This window comes from Ctenocephalides felis, unplaced genomic scaffold (assembly GCF_003426905.1).
Source record: "Ctenocephalides felis isolate EL2017-DRISC unplaced genomic scaffold, ASM342690v1 CF-g0.4_SCAFFOLD_02386, whole genome shotgun sequence".
Taxonomy (NCBI): domain Eukaryota; kingdom Metazoa; phylum Arthropoda; class Insecta; order Siphonaptera; family Pulicidae; genus Ctenocephalides; species Ctenocephalides felis.
In genome coordinates, this window is record NW_020538540.1 from 1 (window position 1) to 25,468 (window position 25,468).

A 25,468-nucleotide genomic window follows, 5' to 3' on the forward strand; every position below is an offset into this window, starting at 1 on the left:
AAAAAGAAAAGGACTGTACTGACGAGCAAACTAGAACAGACAAAAAGTCTTACAAAAAGGCGTTCCTGAAAAGGACAAGAAGTTCTATGATTTTTAGAAATTCACTAAAGGTTGGAATAAAGTATTAGGCGTTCTTGAGACGTACACAATATGTAATAATTTAAATAATTGCAGGTATAAGTTTGTTTAAAGATACCATTTGGCCATCACAGTTTGAGGATTCTTTGCGTGTGAACAATTCTAACATGGCGGCAATGTGGCCAACATTGACATGACGATTATTTTGACGTACAAAATAAACTTTCTATTATTTACATTACATTAAAATAGACATTATACATAAATGGAGTAATTTATAAAAATAAAAGTAATTTATAAAAATATTCCTGTTGAGATGATAAGATTGAAGATGATTATCAAAACCATATCAAAACATTTCTTTCTAAAATGTTACGACGGGAAAAATTCCTAACCTTATGCTGCAAGTATCACCTTAAATTAGTTAAATTTAATATCATTGATTAAAATACATGATTAATTAGTACACAACTGTTTTCTCTGTTATAATCAGGTAAAATATCTAATAATGTCAGAAGAAAAAACTACCTCGATTAAAATTGAACCACTAGAATATTCAGCAGAAGATCCTCAAAATGAAGAGGATATTAAGTCTGAATCTTGTTCAGAGAATGGAGAAACATGTCTGGAAAGATTTATGAATTCTAAAATAACTGTAGAGGAAGAAATCAAACAGGAATTAATGCAGGCTCCTATAAACCCTTTCGTATGCACAATATGTGATAATGCATTTGCTTTAAGACACCATTTAGATCGACATATTATTGCTCATAACAGAGAACTGCCAATTCATGCCGGAGAACTTCTTTTGAAGTGCAAAATATGCAACAGAGACTTCCATTCATCAAAAGGTTTGAAACGACATATGTACACTCATACAACATATTGCTCATAACAGAGAACAGCCAATTCATTCTGGAGAACTTGCTTGCAAATGCAATATATGTAACAGAAACTTTCGCTCACCAAAAGGTTTGAAACGACATATGTTCACTCATACTGGAAAACAGCAACATATCTGCAAAATATGTGATAAAACATTCACACGATTGATTCGATTAGAGAAACACATGCTTATTCATTCTGAAGATCTTCCTTATAACTGTGGAATATGTAACAAACTATTTCGTTCCGTATATAGTTTAAAAAAACATATGACTAATCATTCTGGAAATTTTCTTCAGAAATGTGGAATATGCAATAAATCATTAGCACAATCTGATGCTTTAAATGCACACAAGTTTATCAATTCTAGAGAATTTCCTTATCAATGTGAAACATGTAGCAAATCTCTTCATGCATCAAAAACTTTAAATAACCATAAAGCTCAAAATATAAAGTATATGAGAAGAGACACTTGGGTGCTCATGTGAAAGCCAGTGAAATATTTATAAACGGTTATTTCTGTAAACCTGCTCTAATTATTGTGATTATTCTAGTATTGTTTAAATTGATGTACACATTTATATATTGATCATAAGCTTTTAGGACATACAAGCACTTGGTTGTGCATTATAATTAATTTAATTACAGATTTTTTAGTGATATCAGTTCATGCAACTTGCCTCAAGGCAAAATGCTACTTACATCTAGTAGTTTTAGTTAAATTATATATCGATTTTATTAGCAATAATATGTTATTTAATGTGTCTTACTGTGATTGTCAATTTTAAATTTGCCTCATTTACAAATTTTCGTTATATTGTTCTTGTGTTGGCAGCATGTATACATTACGATTTTCATTGTTATGACATGACAGAATTGGCATCACTGGAAGGCTTTTGATATCAACATTCAACAAGACGTTTGTAACCTAGAAGCAAACTTTGCAATAATAATGTTTAATAAATTTATTTTTTAATATTAAATTTGTATATTTAAGTTTTAATTTAGTCAAAAATGAAGAAAGAACGTTCAGTGGATAATTCCAGACCGTTTAAATTATAAGTAGTCTACCAAGTTTTCATTTGCAGGTGTTTAGATATATAAATTCATTAAAAATATTTATTTTACAGCTCATCAAATATTAAGTTTGACTGGTATTAGCTTCGAGAGGAAGAGCATAATTGTAAATATTAAATACAAATAATTTTCACTTTATTTTATCAAACTACAAAAATTTGTGTACTCATTTTTATAATAGGGCTTCGTGGAATTGACAATAGTACCTTTGAAAGACAATTTGAGAAGCATTAAACTAAATGCTAAGCAATGTAGAATTTATAGAGTCACATTAGGCGATTGTGAGGCTACTTTTCAATATTTTGATCCCTTTTTGGATATCTGCAAAAATGATTCAAAGACGTAAGTTGTTCTATGTTTTTACCCATAATTATCAATTTCTACTAGTAGGATTGTTGATAAATATCCTTTCTATTACCAGGAGGTCTTTTTGAGGTATTTTCCAAGTGTCACTTAGCGGCTGCTCAAAATATAGATCCTGATTGTAATGCAGGAGAATTATTTATCAATGTGCCCCATGAAGCAAGCCATCTCATTGGTGAAGGTAGAGGTTTAAGAGTTGGAATAGAATTTTCTTTAGAGCAACCTCAAGGTGGCTTGCATTTTGTTGTGCCTGAAACTGAAGGCACCATGGAAGAGGTTTGTGAAAGAAAATCACAATATAACTGGCAGTATTTTTATGATTGTTTTTTTTGGAGGGCAGCTCATATGTACACCTATGCACATGAAAACTCATCAAGACTCTGGTTTCCTTGCGTGGATTCTTATGCAGAGCCTTGTACTTGGAGTCTTGAGTTTACTGTTGACGCAGCAATGACAGCTGTCTCTTGTGGTGATCTTGTAGAAATTACTATGACGCCTGATATGAGGAGGAAGACTTACCATTATGTTTTAAATACTCCTGCTTGTGCTCCTAATATTGCTTTAGCTGTTGGGTATGGACTAGATATATCAATATTGTATTATTTATCAATAACTTTGTGCTTTTTTTTTCATTCTAGACCTTTTGAAACTTATGTGGACCCCCATATGCACGAAGTGACCCACTTTTGTCTACCACAACTAATGCCATTATTGAAGAACTCTGTTCGATATATGCATGAAGCTTTTGAGTTTTATGAGGAAACTTTAGCTACAAGATATCCATATCCTTGTTATAAGCAAGTTTTTGTTGATGAGGTGAATAAAGTTTCTTTAGAATTTAATTTAATTTATAGATTGTAAAATAAATCCCCTTTTATTCTTTTTAGACTGTTCAAGATGTAGCTGCCTACACTACCATGAGCATTCTGAGTACTCATTTGCTTCATTCCATAGCTATAATTGTACAAACTTATATAACCAGGAAAGCAATGTCTCAAGCAATAGCTGAACAATTCTTTGGCTGCTTCATTACTATGCAGAGCTGGTCTGACACCTGGCTCAATAAAGGAATTGCTGAATATCTATGTGGGTTGTACTCGAAGAAATGTTTTGGAAATAATGATTACAGAGAGTGGGTTAGACAGGAATTGTTGGATGTAAGTAACAGATTATATTGTCATATTACTTTGATGTATTATTTTACATTGTTCTGGCTTTTAGGTTGTGGCTTATGAAGAACAGTATGGTGATATAGTTTTGGATCCCAGCCAAGCGCCTGCACCTCTTCCTGTTGCCGCTGCCTCTGGCACATCTCCTGTAACAGGTGCTGGAGGGCCCCAAGGACGAGGAGGCAATCACCATGCTACAGTGGCTCAAAATAATGGACAGAATGTACACCATTTCCCTACCAGAAGTCTGCATACTATGTCACCAAAGTATATACAGGTATATGATCACACGCATTTTATTAATGTTGGATGCATTTTATTAATGCATTTTTTAGGCAATGAGAAAAAAGGCTCATTTAGTCATTAGAATGTTGGAACATCGGATTGGTCAAGAATTACTGCTGCAAGTGTTTAACAAACAATTAGCTTTGGCTACGAATGCTTCTACACAGAAAATTGGTAAAATACATTTAATTAACTTATTACATATTATGATTTTTGTTTATATTCTTATATTTAAGGCAGTGGATTATGGCATCATATGCTAATTTCTACAAATGTCTTCACAAAAGCTATATTTACTGTTACCGGCAAAGATATGGCTGTTTTTGTTGATCAGTGGGTGAGGACTGGTGGACATGCCAGATTTTCGCTGACATCAGTTTTTAATAGGAAAAGGTGATAATCAGAAATCTTGCCATCTGTTTTCTGCATTAATTAAAAAGTAAATGAATTTTCTCAATTTAATTCCTTTTTAGAAATACTGTAGAGTTGGAAATTGGACAGGATGCAGTTAGTCAAAGAGGTATTAGAAAATATGTTGGTCCATTGCTAGTTACTTTGCAAGAACTTGATGGAACTTTTAAACATACTTTACAAATTGAAAATACAGTTGTTAAAGCTGACATCACTTGTCATTCCAAGAGTCATAGAAATAAAAAGAAAAAGATTCCTTTGTGTACAGGAGAAGAAGTTGATATGAATTTGAGCGCTATGGAGTAAGTAAAGTAAAGTTATATTTTCTGCTTTTATATCCATATTGATATATTTTTTCTTTCACAGTGATTCTCCAGTTCTCTGGATTCGCCTGGATCCTGAGATGACTCTTCTTACTTAGATCAACTCAAATCGACCAGCCAGATTACCAATGGCAGTACCAGTTGAGACATAAGCGTGATGTCATTGCTCAGATGGAAGCGATTGATGCATTGGAATGCTACCCAACTCCTGCCTCGCGAATGGCTTTGATTGTCACTATTGAGAATGAGCAAGCATTTTATAAAGTTCGATGCAAAGCAAAGTTGGGTTTTGGGGCACTCGTATAAGTAACACTGTCAATTTTTATTTCCACGAGTCTCAGAAATGCTCATGGCATTTGTCCTCATGGAGTAATAAGATTTTTAATAGAACTATTCAAATACAATAACTCAAAATCATTACTCAGATTGTTACTATAGAGCTGCATTGGTTGATGCTTTGGGAAACACAGTTACACCAGTTGTTTCTATGGTGCACCAGGTTAGTATAATTGATATATATATATATATATATATATATATATATATATATAAATTAATATTTATTTATTTATCATAATATACGTTTTTATATTTCATTCTGCTAAATTTCAATCATTTATATTATATCAATGTTTATTTTTATTTCTAGGGTGCTCCCATAACTGCAGAATCACTATCTGCAGACACAAAACTGGTTTTGGAAGAAATCACAAGAATGCTAAATTTAGAAAAGGTTCTGCCTTGTTATAAAAACACAGTATCCGTGTCTTGCTTGAAAGTTATCAGAAAATTACAAAAATGTGGGATTTGCCAAGCAGGCCTACATTAAGGCATATGCAGAATATGGACAGTATATAGGTAGTTTCAAATTGCCAATGATTGATTTATTATAGAACACATTTTTACATTTTGTCTTTCCTTAGATGTTCGATTGGCAGCTCTAGAATTCCTGGTGGATTTTGTTCGAGTTGATGGCAGGCGAGATGACTTGAACAAACTTTCAGATGTAGTAGAGACAAATAGAGACCCCAGGGGTCAGACATGCTCTCGTTAGAATGCTAATTGATAAACCGCCTTTTGAGAAAGGACACAGGCATAGGTGGGATACGAAGGATTTGGAATAATATCAAGTAAGATTAGATTTGTATATAATACATAACTCTGCAATGGTTAATGTTTATTTATATTTTCAGTGGCATGTTGTCTCATGATACAAGACTACGTTGTGATCTGGTAGATTTATATTTTGCATTGTATGGATCTAGAAGACCTCAATGTCTTCAAAGCAATGAAATGTCTAACTTGGTTAAACCTCAACGAGTATCAAATTCTAGGCCTAGAAGTCCACATTTTGGAGGAGAGGTAAAATAAAATAAGCATTATCTCTTAAAGCAAATTGCTGGAACTTCATATATAGTAATTTAAAAGTTTTAAAAGCTTTAAAGTTTTAAAAGCTTTATGAAAACTAGACTTTCCAACTTTAGAATATTTTGATTTTTTTATTATTTATTTTTAAAATATAAAAAACTTAGAAAACTGCATTGTCTACAACATCCCCTTACACATTTATACTGTTCAACACACAGAAATCTAAATATACTTACTTAATATAAAATTTTGTACCTGCCACATTTTACTTCAGTACTTCTAATATTATTCTTAGTATTCAAAACCAAATATCTCTTAAACCGGTTAGTTTAACAAAAATTTGCAAAATACAAAAAATATGCATAATTCAATTGCCTACAACATCTCCTTACACATTTAAACCTTATAACACAAACAAATCAAAATAAACATACTTATATAAAATTTTGTATCTAACATATTTTACTTCAGTACTTCTAATATTATTTTTAATATTCAGAACCAAATATCTCTTAAACAAATTACGCTAACTAAAATTTGCTACATATAAAAATCTTAGAAAATTGTATTGCCAACAAGTTCTTCTTACACATTCATACCTAAAAACAAAATTTACAAGTTCAAAACGATTTTTGACCAAAACATCATCTTTTTACAATTTTACACAAACTTCAGCACGTTTTGACTTAACAAAACATCAATATCTTCAAAAACTACTAAAAACAATCAATAATTACTTACTACATAAGTTATTCTTAATTCAACCAACGATTTTAACAATGTCCACTTTATATAATTGTATATATATCACGAAATTAATATATAAATTAAATTACATACAATTATAATAAAAATATTGTTTTTTATAAAAAATAAATTTTGAAAAATATGTATGTATACTTCTTCCTTATTCATATATACATAAATAAAAAAACTGCATCCAAAAATATCAAATTTCAACGATTTTACAGATGTCCCACTTAAAACCGGTACGCCAAATTTGCACTCAACCTGGATCTAGGCCTCGTTTTAGGTTAAGTGCAAATTGGGCGTACCGGTTTTAAATGGGACAGCTGTAAAATCGTTGAAAATTGATATTTTTGGATGCAGTTTTTTTTAATAATGTATGTATATATGTATAAGGAACAATTGTACATAAATATTTTTTTAGAATTTGTGCGATATTTTGATAAAAAAACTACATTTTTTATTATAATTGCATGTAATTTAGTTTATGTATATAAATTTGGAGTTACATATTGAATTATTCGAATGTATTTTTGTTATTTTTTATATTACTAACGTTTCGAGGATATCAATTGTTGCCTTCATTAGAAACTATTATACAAATGTATCTATATTATTATACAATTTATGTATCTACACAGTGTAATGTTTAGGGCAAAATGCACTTTCCTTGTTTACCCCAAACTTAATATACACTAATTAACGTTTTAGTACTTCCCTAAAATTCAGGAGTTTAGTTCAGGAGATGACCATGTGCATTTGCCAAACTACAAACTTACAAATTGCAACAGTTAAATGTTGCAATGTTGCACTATTCTGCATGCAAACAACGTATAATAATAGAACTATATTAATAAAAATTAAAACATTTGCTTAAAGTTATATTATGTGTGTGAATTTAAGTATTTAATAATATTTTAAATAATTTTGCAACTATTTTAGTATACTCTAAAAATGTAAGGTGATACGAAAGTTTAGTTTTATCAAAATATTTTCATTTGTGTTCATTATATATTATTATCTAATGTGTAGCAAATTTTATTGCTAATTAAATTAAGCACAATGTATTTTTTTACCTTTTTTCACAAATTTTATTAAATATTGATATGACACTTTTTTAAAGCAAAATCAGTAATGTATAAGAAACAAAATTTTAGTTTTTATTTATTATTATCGCGTTTTGTATTAAATATACAGTTTTCACGTGTTCACAAATTTTGTACAGAAATAAATTTTGCACGATTTGTATAGATTGCAATTATTTTAGCACAAAAATGGTTTAAGAATTACTTTAATTTAAATGTTCAAAATTGTTACCGAAAGTCCCTTGCGGGCACAACATTTGATACTAGCCTAAATATTTTAATTTCTATATTTCATATTTAATAAGCCTAAATATTTGTAAGAAGAAGTTGTAGACAATTCTGCACATTTTTGGTATTATGCAAATTTTTGCTAAAACAATTAGTTTAACAGATATTCGATCTTGAACATCGAAAGTGCTTTTTACACTTCGATCCTAAATCTACACCAAAATTCTCCGAAATTTATTTGTTTTAGAGTATCCAAAGTTGCATTAGGGTCTCCTAAATATTTTTAGGTCAAGTAAACAACGAAATTAAAATAATAAATCCGAGTTCTTCCTATACAAATAATAAATATAAAAAACGTGCTCCATGTTGCACCTGAGTCATTTCTCTATGTGTAATACACATACAACAAGAGGTGACTCATATAGAGGTTTAAAATCACTTCATAGTAAGAAAGCTGGTGTAATATTTTTTCAGACCATAAATTTTATCACTATACACGAAAATCGTCCTATTTTTATTTTTTTAAATCTCTAAAATATAAAATCAACCCCAAAATGTCTTAAATAGGTCCCCAAAAAAATTCAAAACAAACTTAAAAGTTGCATGATATTCTTCAAAACTTTTAGGTCAATCTTTTGAAGTTCAAATCAATTTACTAAATTTCCAAACAAACTCACCAAAACATTTTTAAATCTATTTAAACTTATGGAAATTTTGCTACTTTCAAAAATCCAAAATCAACAATTTTAAGGCTCTTTTAACACTATTTAAGTTAACATTAACAATAAAAATATAAGTACACATTACTAAAAAATAACAAAAAATTCTTCTTTACAATGTTACCGAGTTTTCCACCAGCCCTCCGTCTATAACTAGTATATAGTCTATAACTAGTAATTTCAGAAGATGATTCATTTTTATTCGATTTTGTTTGTAATAAAAAAGGATTAATTGCGCCTCGAAAAATAAATCGAAACGTCCAAAGGTTCTTATAAATATGATTATTCGATTATAAACAATTGCATTTGTTTATAAATAAATGATTATTAATCATTTTAATAACAAAGATAAGGAAAGAAAAAATAAATAGTGCGCAAATGTGAAGCAGGGATAAATTTGGTATTATTTATTAAACTTGTCTAATATATGTAGATTAAGTTTGTTTTATAATAAATTTATTTATATTTAGTATTATTAATTTTATCAACAAATTGTAAAGAAAGTATAAACAAATAAATTATTTATATACTTTTTATATATAAAATGATTCATTAACAAATCATATAGTGTTGTACTTAGTTTTTGGTCTGAAAATCTCGTTAAAAATACATTTGGAAAAATGTGTATTGAGACAAATTTATTCAAAATTTCATAAGCTACAAGTTCTGTTCTAACGAAATTTTGTTCTAACTTTAACCGTTGTTCAGATATTTTCAAAAATCTACAAAATTGTCTCGTGACAAAACGTTATGAATGAGAAAATTGCTAAATACAAAATTCCAAAGGCGAATTTAATTTCATAAAATTAAAAAAAAAAAACAAACAAGCCAATAGTAATTTTTTCAAGCTAATTATGAAGAAAATTGAACAAACTTTTATAAAAGTCTCAAATGCGAAAAAAAATATAGCATGGTAAAAGATGATTGTAACATATAATCGAGTAATCAATTTCTTACTAAAAGTCCGCAATTGTGATTTGAAAAAAATATTTATGAACAAAATGTTTTTTATTGTATTTTTAAATTGTATCTTTTTACCACGTAACATATATTTGTTATCTGTGATACTATTAACAGATCGTCCTATGCTCAACTCAATATATCGAGCAATAAAATGAATTTAAAATGGACTTTGCTGAGATAAATATATAATGAGTTTAGTTTCAAAACTTAAGTAATAAATAGCGGCATTATAATTATTTTTAATACATCATCAAATTGATCATATGTTATTTTCGAAAATACGCTTTGCTAACTTTTTTTAAGTAAAAATTTGATTTTTACTATAATTATAGTAATCGCGAAAAAATCGAAAATGAACATTTTTATATATAGTATAATAATTTTTGCGAAGGCACGTCTAGCGGTTTCAGAGATGAGTGAAAAAAGTGAAAAAGTGCCATCTGGCGGTCAAAAATGATCATTAGACAAATGCATATCAAATTATCAGATATGTTATAGAAATTTTAATCCGTTAGACTGCGATGCGATGCTTACGATATTTTTTCTCTAAAACAGCCACGCAGCACAATTGCTTTCAAAAAAGTTCAAAATTTTCAGAAAAATTGAAAGTAGGGTAGGGCGGGGCTAGTTGAGCAACTTTTTACTTAAACGGATGTAGCTCCTCAATGAAAAGTCTCAATAAATTGCTATACGGCTTAATGGATTTGTTGTTTATCGCTTAACAAAAGTGTTAAACCTATTTCTTGGCAATAAGTAAAATTTAAAAGTTACAGCTGTTTAAATGCAAAAAGTCAAGTACGCTCAATGTACCCCATAGGTGGGGCAAGTTGAGCACTAAGAGATTATAATGAAATCATAGGTTCAATGTCGATTAGTGATGAAATAAAATTAGTTTTTAATAACCAGTTCTATGTTAATAGTCTTTATTGATAGAGAAAACAAAACTTATAGTAATTTTCTTTGAATAATTAATCAAAAGTAGAATCAACAAAACAATATCGTATCTTAGGGAATATTTTATCATTATATTCAGTATTTTTGTTTAAAATCATTATTTATTTATATTATTACTCATAGACTTAGCTTAAATCTTAAAAATAATAATTAATTTCTGGAAGTTAATGGTAATTGTCTTAGTGACAGAACAAATTTATCAACTATGCTCAACTAACCCCAACTCGGATTTTCAAAATAAAAGTGAGTTTATAAAAAAAACGTGAGAATTATACCCAGAATCTCTGTGGATATTAAATGTACTATAATTATATGGAAGAATAACATTTACCTCATTGAAAATAAATAACATTTGACTAAACCAGACAAAAACTCGTGATGAATTACTTTTTTACTTTTTGGTCTCAAAATAAACAAAACGCCCGTGAGCCTCACTCATTTGTCCAGCGGCCACTAGCGATCGCGGGATGTTTATTTCTTCCAAACCTCTATCTTTCCGCCATATAATGCCTAAACGGACGGTGAATAGTTTTCGAGATATTTCGATTGCTCAACTTGCTCCTATGCTCAACTAGCCCCGCCCTACCCTACATATAAAAAATTTCGTAATATAAAAAAAATCTAGTTTTTCAGAAAAGTCAAATTTTTTCAGAAATTTCAAAATTCTCAAATCTTTTTTTTAGTGTTTTCAAAAAAATTTAAAGGTTTTTTAAAAAAATTAATTTACGGTACGGGAAGTTTCAGCAATTTGCCTTAAGGCACGGTGCCATGCAACCAGTTACAACATTAATCCACGTGGAACAACTGACGGTAGAACTGCTATAATAATCAGAAACATCATGAAGCACTACCAAACCTATAACATTTGTCAGTAAACATTTCATATAAGCAAGTTTCTTCAATAACCAACCCAGAAATAAACTATATCTATATTTACTGTCCACCAAAGCACAAAATTATCTGTGTAATTTAAATGTCTAAAAGTTTAGTTCAAATCACTTGAGTCCAAATTCGTTGCTGAGAGAACTAAAATTCAAAGAAAATTTTGTTTATCGAATCCAAATAAGTGGTATCTATATCACACTTCGTTAAATGGCCATTTAAACCTCTACATTTGGTATTTATAAATTCTAAGGGCAAAAATCTTACCAAAAATAAGCTTTTCAACAGCCAGCGTATAGTGTAACGATAACTCGGATGCCTACATGCTACACCTTATATAAATATGTAATATTTTTCTTTACTTTTTGAATCATTTCTAAATATTGCCAACTATATTAAACGATTTGTTGTAAATCTATATATTATATTATCGTTTAAAGTAAATAAATAGATTTTAACATGGTGTATTGTAATCCACTGCCGTGGACCCCCATTTTTATTTCGTGGACCCCCAAATTTTGTTTTTGCCGCCGTGGACCCCTTAAAAGTTGCCATGGACCCCTGGTGGTCCATATGGACCACTTTGGAAATCACTGATATAAATGATGTAATCGGCAAATTTATTCAGAATTGAATAATTTACAATGTTGTTTTGCAACTCAACTGGCTATACTTTAATATAATACGAAAAAAATGAAAATTAGTGTGAAGTTCTAGTTAAATAAGTGACTAGTTAAAAGGTAAGGAACTCTGTTGATTTTTAAGTTTTTTTAGTATAATATTCGTAATGTGGTCGTCGAGACCTTTTATTTGATACCCCACATGCAATTTTACTTTTTGGAACATTTTGACCCACTGTGCTGTATATAGTACGAAAAAACTTCGAATCGACTTCGACTTCGACTCGACTCGTTTGCGCACATATTTATTGAAACTCTTGTAACTTTTAAACCCTCCAATTTATGTGAATGATGTATTCGGCGAATTTGTACACAATTAAATTATCTAAAATATTGTCTGATATTGTAATGTTCTACAGTAACTCGACATACTCTAAAATAGCGCTCAAAATGAACAATCATTAGATTATTGTTAAATGTATAGAGTACGGAACCCTATTGTTTTTTAAGGTCTATAACTATGATATTCGTGATGTGCTCGTCGAGACCTTTCATTTGATACCCTACAAGCATTTTAACCATATAAAACTTTTTGACCCACTGTACTGTATATAGTACGACGCGATTCGAATCGACATCGACTCGACTCGTTGTTGCATTTATTTATTAAATCTCTTGTAACTTCTGAACAAATTAATTAATTTGAATGATGTATTTGAAACATTTATTCAAAATTGAATGATTTACGATACCTTCTTACAATATAAGACCCTACATCAACTCGGTATACTTTAAAATGCAATTGAAAACGTGTAAATGACTTTCAAAACAATAAAGTGCAGGCTGTATAAGATGTTTTATAGTACACAACTAATTTAACTGTATATTTAAGTAACGGAAGTTTTTTAGACTTGCATACTATATTAGAGAAAAACGCAGATAATTTCATTATCTTTTAACTTGCTAAAGATAGTTTTAAGATAAATTAGATAATTTAGGAGTTAACTGTAAAACTATAGAAAAATGTACCACAGATTTTTTGTAGTTGTTATAAGAATAAATAAAGTATACATGTACTTTGCGCTTACATTACGTGTAACTTTTGAATTATTAGTACGATTTATTTACTATATTTGGCAAATTTATTCAAAATTAAATTATAAAAAACACGTTTTAACAATACAAGACCCTACAGCAAATCGGTATACTTTAAAATTCAATTTAACGCTTTGCAGCAATCTATTTAAAGTACTTTTATTTATTACATTTTTTAACGTCATAAATATTTGCAGGGTTTTATATATATACTAGATGACCCGACAGACGTTGTCCTGTACCCACCTCTACGTTTTTTAATATCCTATACTAATACTTATACCGTTCAGTTGAAAATAATCATTATTGTTTTTTGAGTTACTATTTACACCAATATATGAGTGATGTTAAATGTAGTACTGTTTCAAATAAAATGATTATTCTCAATTCCCACAGTTAACACTTTAATTATCCCTTTAACAAATATTAAAATATGTTCAATAAAATTATATATTAAAAATTATACACTGCGATTTATAGAGCAAATTTATTTATAATAGCTCAATTTATTTTATTGAATTTAAGAGTTATACAATATTTTTAGACATACCTGTAGATGTGGATGTTTAAATGAATGATTTTTTGTTTATTCACGGCTAAAACATTGATTTTCTAAATTTATCACCATGTATTTATTGTCATAGCATAGATACACGTGTTGAAAATTGAAATCTTTTGAAAAGTATAACAAATTCAGAAAAAATTAATATATAGCATGCGGTCAAGGTACAATATCATCTTGAATTTTTCTACCCAAAATAATTGCTTCAATAATGTTGCCTACAATTTTCATAATTTCGTACCATATTTTAACTGGCTTTTAGTATTTTAATATCTAAATTGCATTTTTCACACTAATAATTCAATATACATTATTACTTAAGCTCATATTTGAAGTGAATTAATTTGTCAAATTTTGTTCACATGTGCTCTATTCAACCTACTATCAACAAAATTATTGCAGTAAATGGAGAGGAAAAAAGCGTATGCCCAGCTAATCTTAATCTAAAGTTGAGAAGTGAAAACAATTTGCATTTCGTCACTACCCCCGCATTAATTGGATTATAACTCTTTTAATTTTGATTTTATCATAAGTTGTAATATACTATTTTAAAGGTGATTAAATGAGCTACAACTTTCTCTATTATAAGTTTTGCCGTAACTTCTCTTATTTTGAAACGGCGGAGGATTAAAGGGCTCGAAAGACACTCTGGTTGGACCACCGCGCACTCTTTAAACAATTAGAACTCTATCAATATTTGTATAACAAAAAAATAATAAAAAGCAATAATCAGTCTGAAAAATACCTTGAATTTTCATATATATACTTTAATACGTATTCTTTCAGAGATATTATAATGAGAAATTGTTTTTTTTTAAATGGATTTTTTTTTATGAAATCATGAGTTTTTTTGAAAATCGTTTGTACTAATGTTATGGTATTTTTTAGAATCCATCAAAATCTCTCAAACCAAGCTAATTCTAGATGGAAAACGATTATTTTTAATTTTGGTGGAAATGGCACTCAAAAAGTATTTGATTTAAATGAAAAAAAAAACATTGTGTGCGTCTTTTAATTGCATGATAGCTCACTCATTTTACACGCAGAAGTACTTCTTTTAAAGCTTATTTGGAGAACTATAAAAACCCATTTTCATAATTAACTTAATATTGTTCCTAGAACACTGTAAAATAGCGATTTATTAGGATTTTTATTGATATAATTTTGTTCATTACATAATTTTCGTTAAAATGTATATTTTTGAAGATATTAGCAAAAAACGACGAAAAACGCAAAAAAGAAACAAATTTTCAGTAGCCAGTAACTTGAAAAGTATGTACTTTTTTGAAAAACATTATTAAACATTTTTCTTTTATAATTAGTTCTTTTATCCACTGAAACCACTGAAAAGAAATGGCATCCCCCCGGGTAGTGCAAAGGAGTCTAAATTGTTTTCACTTTCGAACTTGAGAGTGAGATGAGCCTAATTCCAAAATTCCAGACGAATTGGAAAACAGTAAAAAAAAGTTCAGACCCAAAGCGCTCCATTGAGTAAATATTCCGTACAAAATGCCAACCAAATAAATTTTTGACACAATGAAACTTCTAAATAATTTTTTGAATAAGTAATTTTTTTTGTATTGTGACTTAGTATAGTAAGGCAAAACGACTGCAAATTGAATACTTTTGAGCGCAATCACTTATGCACTAAGTCTCCTTTGCACGAATTCGTACGGCGAATCTGTTAGCAAAGTGCGCAAACAAAATTATTGCAAGCAAAAGCAAAGCACGCGCAGTTGAGAACACGATTCGCCGTGCGCGTCAGACTGTCAGACGCATGTTATTTTATTTGCATTTTATGTTATTGAAGTAAAACTTCTTTAGGCGCGATATGGGTGTAAAAATTTCTTTAGGCTACACGGGTGTAAATCCGTACAAATGCAACGAAAACGCCAACGTGAAGTTGAACACTACGACGCCGTAAGCGCTGATGTCGCGTAAGTCGAGCGCTAAACCCTATATGAACTTGCATTAATTGAATCATGTTTTTTATGTTATGTCCTCATGGAATAAGACTTTTCTTAGAGAATAAATGTGTCATGGAATATAATAAATTTATATTGAATCTCGTTGAAGACAAAATAATATCTACTGCCACGGATATTTATGTAGGTTGCCATGCGACAGATCAACAATCATACATTCGTCAGCAGTTTCACAAAAATCGGTTATTGATACCGGGGGTTTGCCGTATGAAATAATTTTAGTTCTGAATAAATTTTGCATAATAACAACTAATATTGATGTGAGTGATGGCTTAGCTAATGGTTGTGTAGGAAAATTAGTGTACATAGAACGTGGCGATAATGATGAACTTCTACGTTTATGGTTTGAATTTCCTGGTAAGATAGGTAACAAAATTAGGAAAAAAGCTGCACATCATATTCAAACTCTTAATATCAGTAGGACAGCTGTGCCGATTCTCAGGAAATCATATTTGTCAAAAGAAATCATTTTCCTTTAGTGTCTGCTTGTGCACTCACAATACACAAATCACAAGGTGGTACTTTTGATAAAATTGTATATGAATACAATAAAACACATAATCAGCAGCTTCTATATGTTGCATTATCACGAGTTACCAGCATTAATGGATTGTTCATCATTTCTAAAACAACGACAAAAAAATTTATAATGGTAGAAAACGGCCAGCAGGATTAATGGACTTAAAAACTGAATTCCAAAGACTTTCAACTTGTAGATTAATAACACAAGAAGAAAAATTGAGTGAGATAATAAGTTTGAACGACATTTCATTGTTTTCGTTTAACTGCCAAAGTTTACGAGCTCATTTGCCTGATCTGCTAGATAAAGTGCTACAACGTTGTACGTTTTTGTTATTTTCGGAAACTTGGATTAATAATGAAGAACGAATTGATATTCAGAACTATTACTGCGTTACTCAATACAAACGATCAAACTCAAGAGCAGGTGGTGTAGCTGTCTATCATTCATGTTCAGATACTCTTCATAATGCCACTTCTATGCAGTTTCTTGCGCCAACAATATTACTGGACATTCCTAATGAAATTACACAAGTAGGTGATATTACACACACAGAATCAAACATTGATTATAGTCGTCCTTTAAATTTCTCCCAATAAAAACATATCAAATATTATTGAATTTCTTCATCAGCAGTTACTTCATTTTTCTAATGAGGGTGCAAAACTTTTAAACACTAATCACAACGAGATACCATTAATTCTTGCTGGAGATTTCAATGTCAATTTTCGTTCAGAAGAATCTCAACCATTAATTGATTTTTTAAATAATAAATTTAATTTAACAATGAATAATTCTCCATTTGATTCAACCACAAGGTATGGCTCGACTATTGATGCAGTTTTCTCCAGAAATGTACATAGTTTACAAAGCAAAATTTATGTCTCTCATTTCAGTTATCACAAACCTATTATATCATATATGAAATATGTTAGCAATTAATCTATCGCTGTTGTTTTAAACTGTGTTATTGATGTTATATGTGATTATTAATAAATGATTTTTAAAATTCAAATATGTTTTTTTATTTTTATCTTAATTGCCTACTCATACAATATTAAAAGTTTTACTTCAATCGCGTGTGATCCTTACGCGCACTCTTTTTTTTTAATTATGGCACATCTCAGCTGCTTTTCGACAATAATAATGCAGACATTACATTTTCTTTATTCACAATCATGAATTTATTATATTTTAATATTGCCTTAGCCTATAAGTGAATAGAAATGTTTGGCAAATGACAGTTGTCATTTGTTTTTAATGTCAAACCATGCCTTAAATATTTTAAAGGTCAAACAATGATAAGCGTTTTTTTGTATTTTTTTCCATTTATATCTACAATCTAACTATATTTCTATGAATCAAAACATTCTAGAAAATTTCCCGAACAAACTTCAGGAAGATTCATGAAAATCCGTACTATAGTTTAGGAGGATTAATGAAACTTACATTGTTACAGAAGAATTTTATATATAAGATATATATATATATATATATATATATATATATATATGAGTGAGTTCTTGAGGGCGATACATCAAACAAAGAAAAGCCAAAGATTTATAAAATAATCTTTATTTCCAAACGTTTCGACATTCAATTTAATGTCATCATCAGTGGATATTACGTTGGTTTAGTTACATATAGAGAAGTGTACACAGCACTAGAGATTTGGCACTAACATTTATACAACTAACTTGTCAGCGCTATGCATTTTTTATATAATTTTTTTGTATGATGTAAACAGAAAAATGATAGTTTTATTGAACAAAAATGTAAGTAGAATTATGTAATTTCTGCCACGACTTCTGTACTTTGCTAGTATATATATATATATATATATATATATATATATATATATATATATGTTGAGAATTGTGTTCTTTATAATTATAAATAATGGTCATAAGTAAATTCCTTAGAACGATGTATACTCCCAAGTAACGGTAAATGTTGCGAATATTTTGTACATCTGCCAGACAACCCTTAATAAAGTCAACCAGCTCATGTACCTTCGGCGAGCTATCATAAAACTAGAAATATTGGAAACATTTTAAAAATGTAAAAATATAAGTTAGTTAGTCCTGAACTCTTGAACAAGCAACAACTGAAATATTATAATAAAGCGATAAATAAATTTTTGTATCTTAATAAATTCTTTGATTTCACACACTTCCCGAAGAGCTACAAATGTTCCAATTCTCGTATTCAAAAGTATTCAAAATACAACCCTAATCTACTCAAGAATTATTAAAAATTGGTTACATTTAATTATTAATTAGTAAATTTAATTACTAACGTCTCTTCATTTGGTGGCAGCGGTGGGATCCAACTCCGAGATAAGAGTACAAATTAATAAAATAAATTAAAAAATTAAAACAAAAAGTGTGTGAAAAATAACCAAACTCTCAAAATTATCAAGTGATACAAAAATAAAGTGCTTATCAAATAAATCGATCAAAATCTATATAAAATCATCAAAATAATTCTAATAAAAAATAATAACTGGAAGATTTAATAAAAAGAATAATAACAAGTGGAAGATTTTGAAGTTTAAAACGTGGGACCAAATCAGGACTTAAATCTACAACCCTGGAGCGACGATCAAGGTGAACAAAACCCTCTATCATAATCCAAAGGAATTCAAGTAAGAAAATTTATATATCATCACAAATTCAAGATGGAGAACGAATCTACAATTTTGAATGAAAACTTATTAGATTTAAATTTAGCCTTATCTATATTACCGAATTTTATTTAAAACGAAACTGATGTACGTATTTTTATCGATGTATGTGATTCACTGAATGAAAACTTAAAGGCCAGTGAATCACAAAAACTATTTTTAACCATAAAAAGTAAATTTCCAAATCATGTACTTATAAAAATAATACGTAACAAAATTTATTCATGGGACTCATTAAAATTATTCTTGTATAAAGAATATACGGAAAAAACTCCTGTATCAATCCTTCTTGCAGAGTTGCTAAATTATAAACAAAAACATAATGAATCGGTAAAATCTTTCAGTGAAAGAATTAATAAACTATTGTACAGAATTTATGATAAAGATTGTGATACACACGATCAAACAGTCGCGGATAATTTACAAAATGTTTATAATGAAATGGCTCTCAGAACTTTTCTCAATGGACTGAAAATGCCATTGAAAAATTTAGTAAAATGTTGTAGATTCGATAATTTAAATGACGCCATAGACTTTGCCATTGCCGAAGATACCGATTCATCCTCAATTTTAACATGCGACTTTTGCAATAAAATAGGTCATAGCAGTGGTAATTGTTTTTTCAAAGCCGAACATAAAAATTCACAGATAATTTGCAATTATTGTAAAAAATTCGGTCATACGATTGATCAATGTAGGCATCCCAATCGTAAAAATTTTTTCCAACCAACTCAAATCCCTACGGTTCCGCAAATAAAACAGGAAAGTTGTTTATCTATTAATAATCCTAATCCGATAGCTGAAAATAATGAAATCCAATCGAATACACCTTCTTCAAGTTCAAAAAACTCGCCAGAGCCCGTTCCGGGACGGGCATTCATGTAAATAGCAATTGTAACAATATAAATTTAAATTTTCCGAACAGTTATGAATCAATCATTTTAGAAACTACACAGCTACCAAATACTTTTCATAATTTTTTAATAGACACCGGTAGTGACATATCATTAATTAAAGTTCATAACATTGATAAAGAAACTCTCGTATACACAGATAAAAAAATTGAACTAATTGGAATAACATCAAATTCATTAACAACCCATGGCGTTTCTTATATTAACCTTAAATTTTCCGAACAAAATACAGAATTCCCGTTTCAAGTTGTATCAAATCTTCCAATTAAATATTCAGGAATCATCGGTAAAGATTTTTTATTGAAATTTAAAGCAAAAATTAATTATCATTCTAAATTATTTTCACTAGAAATTAATAACCAAGAGTTTACAACCCCTTTAGTTAATTTCGAAAAACATTTAATCCCTCCTCGATCCGAAACAACATTAAAAATCGAAACTGCGTTAAACGACGAAGCAGTATGTTTTTCAAAACAATATGAAAACGGATTGATATTAGCTAACTGCATTGTAAAACCTATTGAAAATTGTTTTTTTATAAATGTTATTAATCCTACGTCAGATCGTCAATTCCTTAATTCAAAAGACGTAAACTTCGAGTTATTAAGCAACTTTGATATAATCGACTCTATAAATCTTAATAAAAATAAATCTATCAAATCTAACCAAGAATCAATCGATTTTCAATGTTTGTTCAATAACGTAAATTACAACGACACAATTGATGATAATGACAAGAATCAAAGAGTACAAAAAGTTTTACAATGCATAAAAACTAATCACATGACAAATCTCGAAAAAGATTCAATTTTAAATATTTGTACAAAATTTCATGATCTGTTTTATTTAGAAAACGACAAACTGACATATACAAATACGATTACTCATAGTATCCCCGTCGAAAATGACGAAAAACCCATATACATAAAACCCTACAGATTACCGCACGCTCATAAAACAGAAATTCACCGACAAGTTTCACAGATGTTAGCAGACGATATTATTCAAAACTCGCAAAGTCCCTGGAATTTTCCTTTAATTATTGTCCCCAAAAAACCTGATACTGACGGAAATAAAAAATGGAGGATTTGCGTCGATTTCAGAAAATTAAACGCAATTACAAAATCGGACGCTTTCCCACTACCAAACATCACTGACATTATTGACCAACTAGGTAACTCACGATTTTTCACGACTCTAGATTTAGCTCAAGGCTTTCATCAAATTTTACTAAATAAAACTGACCGAGAAAAAACTGCATTTTCTACTGACTTCGGACATTTTGAGTATAAACGGTTACCGTTTGGACTTAAGGGCGGACCGGCGACTTTACAGAGACTGACCAATACAGTTTTGTCGGGCATACAAGGAATTAGAACTCTAGTTTATATGGACGACATAATAGTTTACGGGAAAACACTTGAAGAACATAATACCAAACTACTAGAAGTGCTAGAAAAATTACGACAATACAATCTAAAATTGCAACCCGATAAGTGTCATATTATCGGTGCACACGGTGTGTCTCCTGATCCTGATAAAATTTCCTCAGTAAAAAACTTTCCCACTCCTTCCAATCAAAAAGAAATAAAAATATTTTTAGGATTGTCCGGTTACTACCGCAAATTTATACAAAACTACTCACGAATTGCATTACCTCTAACCGAATTATTAAAAAAAGACGCAAAATTTAATTGGACCCAAGAATGTGAACTTGCATTTGACGAACTTAAACAAAAACTAATAAATCCACCTTTACTGCAGTATCCCGATTTCGATCGAGAATTTTCATTAACCACGGACGCAAGCGGTTTTGCATTAGGCGCGGTTCTATCTCAAAATGTCGAAGGAAAAGATTTACCAATTGCATATGCATCGCGAACCTTGCACCCCGCAGAAAAAAATTATTCTACTATAGACAAAGAACTTTTAGCAATCGTATGGAGCATAAAACATTTCCGACCTTACCTTTATGGTAAACCATTCAAATTGTACACCGATCACATGCCCCTTATCTACCTGTACAAATGTAAAGATCCAAATTCACGACAAATGCGCTGGAGGCTTTCCTTAGAAGAATATGAATTCGATATAATTTATAAATCTGGATCATCTAATACGAATGCTGATAGTTTATCTCGCTCATTTTTTGATATTCAAGAATTAGCTTCTAATGAAAATATTTCATCTATTCCTATCGATTCTAAACCAAAATTATCTCTTCTATGCAGATGCAATTTTAATTCCGAAAATAATTTTGAAAATTTTTTAAATACTATTAAAACCTCGGTTATAATTAATAACAATATCGAGGAATCGAATGAAGTTTTTCTCACATCCCTAAAACATGAAGAGTCCGCATTGATATTCGTGATAAAAAACCAAACTCCCGATGATAAATTAACTAAATATTTCGATTTTTTCCAACATAGTAACATTAATAACAATTTGGCTAATTACGGAACACATGATTTTTTCAACTTAAATTACTCTCAAAAACAAATTTTTTACTCAATTGTAAATAACATGAATTCCCAGCCAACACTTGAAGATTTTTTCCATTGCCTCTTAAATCTAAAAGCTCATTTAATTCAAGAAAATATTAAATCCATTGCTATTCCAGCTCCCGCACAATTTCAAAGTTTTTGCCACATACCAATAGAAAATTTTAGAATTTTATTACGATACATTTTCAGAGACACCGACATCAAATTAAAAATTTATTATGACAAAATTATTGAAAACCTAACACCGGATGAGATAAGTAAGATTTTAAACCAATTTCATAGATCACAATATACGGGAGGTCATCTGGGCCATAAAAAAACGTTCAGCAGAATACGTAGCATATACAAATGGCCAAAAATGCGAAAACAAATTAAATCATATGTAAGCAAATGTCCTGATTGTCAAAAAAATAAAGTATGTAAGAAAACAAGGCAACCTTTAGTTATAACAACAACAGCCCGCGAGCCTTTCGAAAAAATTTGTATTGATATTTGCGGCCCTTACCCCGTTTCTGACTCCGGAAATAAATATTTGTTGACATTTATATGCGACTTAACGAAATATGCAGGCGCCATCCCCATTTGTAATCAAGAAAGTTCGACAGTCGCAAATGCATTCGTTTCAGAAATTATTTTAAAATTTGGCTTTCCTAAGGAAATTCTATCTGATCAAGGCACCACGTTTACTAGCAATTTATTCAAGGACGTTTGCAAATTACTAAAAATTAAAAAGATAACAACTTCCCCGTACAGACCTGAGTCGAATGGCTCTTGTGAAAGGATCCATAGGGATTATGTTCAAAACTTGAGATCTTATATTAACAAAACCCAAACAGATTGGGACAAATGCATAAAATACGCAGTTTTTATCCATAATACAACTATACATAACGCGACAAATTACACACCTTTCGAGTTAGTTTTTGGTAGGAAAATAGAATTACCACTGTCTATAGCAAAACCTATATTTCAATATAACTACGACACTTACGTTAATGAGTTAAAATCGCGGTTATCGCACGCGAATAGTTTCGCTCGACAGAATTTACTGAGTAATAAAGAAAAAACTAAAAGTAACTATGATCAAAATTTGAACCCTGAAACCTTTGAGATCGATGAGTATGTGCTTTTGAGAGATGAAACTCCGTATCCGCGGCGATGCAAAAAACTTTTGCCCCTATGGAAAGGTCCCTTTAAAATATTAAAAACCGATAGTATAAATAGTACCATTTTGATCCATAATAAACATGTACAAGTGCACAACGACAAATTGAAAAAGTTTATACCAAACGAGTAAAGTAACATAATCTTTATCAAATTTTCTAAAAAAAATCTTATTATTGAATTGCATTTAATTAATTTGATAAATCTCATAGAATAATGTTAATTAGCACATAAATCAAATTATCAATTAAATTTTATTGATTAAATAATAATAATAAAAATAATATTTCTTTTCACAAATAAATTAAATCTAAAATATGTAATGTAAATGTAAATCTAGAATTTTTAAAAAAAAAGTCCAATTTATAATATTAATGTTAAGGGTTAGCTAAGTGCTTTTAGCTAACTAAATCTAAAATATGTAATATAAATGTAAATCTAGAATTTAAAAAAATAGTCCAATTTATAATATTAATGTTAAGGTTTAGCTAAGTGTTTTGATTTACTAAAATATAAATAAAAATTGATGTCTTTAGTTGTTATATCCATTATGCATCAACTCATAGTTATTAAGATAAAGATTTTAGTTATTAATGTACCAGTTAATTACAACCTGAAATTCGCTAATGTTATGTAATAAGCCGAGGACGGCTTAATTTTCACGATGGAGGTGTTGAGAATTGTGTTCTTTATAATTATAAATAATGGTCATAAGTAAATTCCTTAGAACGATGTATACTCCCAAGTAACGGTAAATGTTGCGAATATTTTGTACATCTGCCAGACAACCCTTAATAAAAGTTTATGATAGCTCATGTACCTTCGGCGAGCTATCATAAAACTAGAAATATTGGAAACATTTTAAAAATGTAAAAATATAAGTTAGTTAGTCCTGAACTCTTGAACAAGCAACAACTGAAATATTATAATAAAGCGATAAATAAATTTTTGTATCTTAATAAATTCTTTGATTTCACACACTTCCCGAAGAGCTACAAATGTTCCAATTCTCGTATTCAAAAGTATTCAAAATAAAACCCTAATCTACTCAAGAATTATTAAAAATTGGTTACATTTAATTATTAATTAGTAAATTTAATTACTAACGTCTCTTCAATATATATATATATATATATATATATATATATATATATATATATATTGTACCGTAAAATAACTGAGACGGCTTTCAGAGTATTGGTATTGTATTTAAATATATATATATATATACAGATATTTACAAAATATAGTGAATTCTGACAAGATGCAAGGTTTTAGAAGAAAGTCTTCTTATCGCTGGAAGGATCGGAGCCAAGCTTCTAGATTGAGCCAGTCACCAAGCGTTCGAGTGTTTATTTCCGTGTATCTCAACGTACTATATCCACTTTGGAACGTCGGTTCAGACTCTCTCAAGTTGCTTTTAATAAGTGTTCCTACTGAGTGTACTGACTTATTGGCACGCTGAGAGCTGATCCGCAAAGAGACAGATTCTGGAACGGGGCTCTGGTTTTATACTCTGGAGGTCCGTCGAAGCCCATCCCTCGTTGCTCTGGGGGTAGGTGGTGGACATTCTCCCATCTCGTTCCATCTTCCCTGTTTGCGATGGTTCGTTCCTTTTCCCCATCTCGTCTTGGTCTTCGGTGGTCATGTCCTTTTCTGACCTGTACTTATACTTAGACATGACCCCGTCGCAATGATGCAATTTGTGTTTATGTGCTCATGCAATATCTTCTTTCTCTTATAACCGACGTGCTTGCCTGTTCTCGCGCACGCAGTCGAACTACCCTCTCAGTGTGCCTCGATGCGTCTCGGTGCGCCTACAACTACTAGTGACAAGTGCACACATACCGTTACTTGTCACGACACTGTGTACTTAGC

The 25,468-nt window shown here is 30.0% G+C and overlaps 1 protein-coding gene and 1 pseudogene across 1 annotated transcript; both read left to right on the plus strand.

Annotated features, from left to right (window-relative positions):
* The first annotated feature begins 586 nt into the window (after nt 1-586).
* On the plus strand, nt 587-1,451 carry LOC113380815 (zinc finger protein 90-like). The gene is made up of 3 exons (XM_026619892.1): nt 587-929; nt 977-1,050; nt 1,263-1,451. Exons 1-3 carry the CDS (start codon nt 587-589, stop codon nt 1,449-1,451), a joined length of 606 nt encoding a protein of 201 aa, XP_026475677.1.
* A 526-nt stretch (nt 1,452-1,977) lies between these two features.
* On the plus strand, nt 1,978-24,227 carry LOC113380813 (annotated as a pseudogene).
* The last annotated feature ends 1,241 nt before the right edge of the window (nt 24,228-25,468 follow it).

Coding starts and splice junctions, on each gene's coding strand:
- LOC113380815 (XM_026619892.1), top strand. CDS start 587: ATGTCAGAAGAAAAAACTACCTCGATTAAAATTGAACCACTAGAATAT. Junction 930..976: donor AGACTTCCATTCATCAAAAG/GTTTGAAACGAC, acceptor TGCTCATAACAG/AGAACAGCCAATTCATTCTG. Junction 1,051..1,262: donor AAACTTTCGCTCACCAAAAG/GTTTGAAACGAC, acceptor AATTTTCTTCAG/AAATGTGGAATATGCAATAA.